Consider the following 4,937-nt stretch of genomic DNA (forward strand, 5'->3'; position numbering starts at 1 on the left):
CCATCCATCCATTTATCCATCCATCCATCCATCCATCATCAATCCGTCCATCCATCCATCCATCCATCATCAATCCATCCATCCATCCATCCATCATCAATCCGTCCATCCATCCATCCATCCATCCATCCATCCATCCATCCATCCATCCATCCATCCATCCATCCATCATCAATCCATCCATCCATCCATCCATCATCAATCCGTCCATCCATCCATCCATCCATCCATCCATCCATCCATCCATCCATCATCAATCCATCCAACCATCCATCCATCATCAATCCATCCATCCAACCATCCATCCAACCATCCATCCATTCATCCATCTATCTATTCATCCATCATCAATCCATCCATCATCCATCCATCCATCCATCCATCCAACCATCCATCATCCATCCATTCATCCATCTATCTATTCATCCATCATCGATCCATCCATCCAACCATCCATGCATCCATCCATCCATCATCAATGCATCCATCCAACCATCCATCCATCCATCCATCCATCCATCATCAATCCATCCATCCATCCATCCATCATCAATCCATCCATCCATCAATCCATCCATCCATCCATCCATCCATCCATCATCAATCCATCCATCCATCCAACCATCCATCCATTCATCCATCTATCTATTCATCCATCATCAATCCATCCATCATCAATCCATCCATCCATCATCGATCCATCCATCCAACCATCCATGCATCCATCCATCCATCCATCAATCCATCCATCCATTATCCATTCATCCATACATCCATACATCCACCATCCATCTATCCATCCATCATCAATCCATCATCAATCCACCCATCAACCATCCATCCATTATCCATTCATCCATACATCCATCCATCCATCCATCATCCATCATCCATCCATCCTTACAGTGAGTTTTAAATACTTGGTTGGCCACCCTGTCAACACAGCGGGGATGGATGGATGGATGGATGGATGGATGGATGGATGGATGGATGGATGGATGGATGATTACTCTTCTATCCTAATCATATTGGGAAACATAAAAATGTTGATCAAGCTAAAGTTTAAGAGCCAGGAGGCTGAAACATATATTTTTTAAAGTGGTCAGTGTTCCCACATGGAACTTAACATGTTTGTTTTTTATCTGTGGGAGAAAACCGGAGTACCTGGAGAAAACCCACATGTGCACAGGGAGAACATGTTCAACCCAGAAAGACCAGGAGGCGGTGCTGTGAGCTGTTAGTTGGTAACATTAGAATTCTCCTAATATAAGGTGTTCATGTGTCTGTGTRCGTCTCAGGGCTCCATATGGAAAGGCTGTGGACATGTGGTCGGTGGGGTGCATCCTCGGGGAGCTGAGTGACGGACAGCCTCTGTTTCCTGGTGAAAGTGAAATCGATCAGGTTGGTAGATCCAACACAACAAAAGAAGAACTCATTTACTGTCTTACTGTTTGCTGAGATCACAGCTCAGGGTGAAGGACTGAGACAGGGTTAGAGACGGAGACAGTTTGAGACAGCTGAGGCGGCCATCTTGAGACGTTCAACCAGTGGGGTTTCACACTTTAATTATCTGTAAAATAGGAATTTGTTGTAGTCTTTTTCTAACTGAGGAGGATTCAGATGTTGGATAAACAGGTTTCTGTGTTTTTACCTGCAGCTCTTCACCATTCAGAAGGTTCTGGGTCCACTTCCTGCGGAGCAGATGAAGCTGTTCTACAACAACCCGCGGTTTCACGGGATAAGGGTAGGAAACCTCCTCTTCCTCTACCTTCATGTCTACATCCACGCTCCTCTGTGGCGGCGCTCCCAGAACCACGACCGAGACGATCGCTGTGACGGGCGCTTCAGTTTAGCAGCAGGAGAAAATCTCCCAGAAGGCTTTGCAAGATAGTTATTTTTTGTGTGTTTTTTATTTTGTTTCATGAGATATGAGAGCTAATCTTTACTGGCCGAAACACTGAATGTAGTAAAATAAACATTCAKGATAGATGTTTGTTTAGGTTAGCTTAACTAACCACTAATCCACTAAGCACGAATCTTAGCATAGCTAACGCTAACCGCTAAGACGACTGTCGGTTTACATCTAAAGACCAGTGGACCGACACAAACCTGTTGTTAGTTTTCTATTGGTTTAATTAGAAGGTGGGCGGGATCACCTGAGGCAAATCGTCCAATTCAAACCAGCGTTAGCTCTAACTTGTTATACTTCCAGTTTACCCCTTTCAGAATAAAAGCATTTCTTTGATTTAGTTTGTATTTTAATAAATATTGTTTGAAGTTAGTTGAACAACAAATAGCAAATACTATCTCTACCATCTTTTACATTTAGTCAGTTTTTGTTAAATGTTCKTTTATTTAATTTCAACACTCTTACTTTGAAGTTTAGCTGCTGATGCTACATGCTATACATGGTGCCTGACAAGTCCAGCGCTGCTCTAAACAGCAGAGTTTTTATTTAACTAGGGATAAATGGCATAAAAATTAAGATTTACATTGTAAATTTTTTGTGGACTTAAAATTAGCAGAAGCTAATCAGTCCGCTAACAGTTTCCAAAGTTAGCAAAACAGCTAATCCACTGAACGAGAAGCTAGTTCCGCCGTTAGAGTTTAGCGTCACTGTGCAGATCAGAAAACAGGCGACGAAAATAACCTGTAAAAATATTAATTTAACGTTAACGGTGTAATGTAGCAGAACTAGCACTAACACACAAACACTGTTTGTTTGTTTGTTTGTTTGTTTGTTTGTTTGTTTGTTTGTGTCCCAGTTTTCTTCAGTCACTCACCCGCAGACGTTGGAGAGGAGGTACCAGTGCATCATGAGCGGTCTGATGTTGGATTTAATGAAGGTAAAACACAGAAACACACAAACTTCCTGCTTTTATAAGTCGTCCCTTTCACAATAAAAGMCTTACTTTTAAAGAAGAAACAGAGGAAATGTTGTCAGACGTTTGTGTTTCTCCTCAGAATCTGCTGCTGCTGAACCCGACGGAGCGATATTTAACCGAGCAGAGTTTGAACCACCCCGTCTTTCAGCCTCTGAGGCAGGTGGAGCGGGAAAAACCTTCTCCCACCTCTCCGAACCCGCCGCGCTCCTCCAAGAGGAAAACCCATCACCACGGGGAGAACACGGTCCCTACGAGGTCCGGACTCCGGCTCTTTACTCTAGTTCTCATTTAATCATTAAATATATCAACGTTTTTGTTTTTTTATTTGTTTTTCTTGATTTTTATTCCTGTAAATCCTTGTTTTTCAGTGTTTTCAGTTTGTGTATCAGTAGTTTACTGTAAGTTATTTATTTTCTGTTCATCTGTGCTTTTGCTCAATGTTTACCTGTTTTTCCTGGTTGTCGCGTCACATCACACCTGTGCAATTTATAATGAGCACACCTGGTCTCGTTCAGCCATCACCTGCCCTGTAGATAAAAGCTTCTCGTGTTCATCGTACCTCTGGAAAAGATTCAGATTTCAGGACGGGGAATAATTTCCCGCCTCTTTCTCTGCTCCTCCAGGAGTCACAACAAGAGCTCGAGCCGCCGCTCCACCAGCAAAGAGTGCTCCAGCCTCCCTCGCCACGGGGACCTCCATCACCTCAGCAACGAGAGTTTCCTGAACGGTAACAAGCCGGCGCCGTCCAGCCTGAGCCCCACGCTCCACCCAAAGGGCCAGTACTTGTCCCAGACCCTGAACCGCTCCGCCTCCTCCAACAAAGACCTAGCTAACAACAACCTGCCGCACCTCCTCAGTCCCAAAGAAGCAAAAAACAAAACCGAGTTTGATTTCAATTTGGGACCATCGACAAAGTTAACGGATCAGGGACACGGAGCCAAGTACAGCCTCAGCAAACCGAGCTCCTCTCGCTCTCAGCAGCAGCAACAACAACAACAACAGCAACAACAACAGCAACAACAACAACAACAACAGGCAGGACGACACAACTTCCTTGAAAATAAAACCAACACGCTGCAGTCTGGAGCAGAGAAACAACATGGCCGCCATGCCCACAGCATGGCCGACTCCGCCCACGGCTCCATGTCCTCCTCTTCCAAAAGTTCCGCCTCGTATCTCAGCCTGTCCAAGAGCCACGGCGCTCTGAGCGACGCCAAATCTGTGGGCAACCTCAGCGACGGGCGACTTCATCCCGACGACCTCAACGCCAACATGGCAGCTGTTCCAGGACCAGGTGCCCGCTTCTTCCCTGCCAGCTGTTTAGACCTCAATGCCCCTCCAGGTCCTCCGGGACCCCCCGGCAGCCCCTCTGCCCGACACAGCGATCGGTCTGGACACAGCCCCGCCTCTCGGGGCAGCGGGAACATCCGCATGGAGAGCAGCACTCTGGACTCCTCCTCCAGACACAAATCCAGACACAAAACTTTAGCTCCAGGTGAGTCTGAGATTGATTGATTGATTGATTGATTGATTGATTGATCGATTGATTGATTGATTGTTAGTCGGTCATGTTTTTAGATGCTTTAAACAATTCCACAGATTCTCCATGCACTGAACTCTACCAGATCTTAAAAGGTAAATAAATCTGAATATTATCTGCGTAAAATGAAACAACCCATTTTATTTCTTGAAAATGGAAGCCAGCGAAATCAAATAAAGACAAAATAAAATGGGGCCCAGTATGGAGCCTTGGGGTGCCCCACATTTAATAGGAGCGAGCCTGGTAAAAACCAGATCCTTGTCCTTCACTTTGCTTCGTACAAGGGTCTGGACTCTCGGCTATAAAGAAGCGATTCTTGCTGGAGGCGTGGCCTCTGCTGAAGTTTAAAATGATTGGATCAGTTGGCTGCGACGTATGTCGCTATGAAGGAGGCTAAGCTAAGAAGCTAACCGGAAATTGCGTGTGCTGTAAACCAGTGGTTCCCAAACTTTTTATCTTCTGACCCACAAACTATCCATGGCAAAAACTTGTGACCCCAAATATTACTGGTC

At 45.1% G+C, this 4,937-nt stretch overlaps 1 protein-coding gene across 2 annotated transcripts in view; it reads left to right on the plus strand.

Annotated features, from left to right (window-relative positions):
- Window positions 1-4,937, plus strand: part of LOC106532084 (cyclin-dependent kinase-like 5) — a gene marked incomplete in the record, with an annotated part of 40,161 nt that overhangs the window by 23,003 nt on the left and 12,221 nt on the right. For both annotated transcript variants that reach the window (XM_014028076.1, XM_014028077.1), the window contains 5 exon segments: window positions 1,299-1,401; window positions 1,658-1,744; window positions 2,766-2,846; window positions 2,965-3,140; window positions 3,509-4,380. In XM_014028076.1, the coding sequence (XP_013883530.1) occupies window positions 1,299-1,401; window positions 1,658-1,744; window positions 2,766-2,846; window positions 2,965-3,140; window positions 3,509-4,380 (1,319 nt within the window).

The sequence above is a fragment of the Austrofundulus limnaeus genome, unplaced genomic scaffold (assembly GCF_001266775.1).
Source record: "Austrofundulus limnaeus strain Quisiro unplaced genomic scaffold, Austrofundulus_limnaeus-1.0 Scaffold716, whole genome shotgun sequence".
Taxonomy (NCBI): Eukaryota; Metazoa; Chordata; class Actinopteri; order Cyprinodontiformes; family Rivulidae; genus Austrofundulus; species Austrofundulus limnaeus.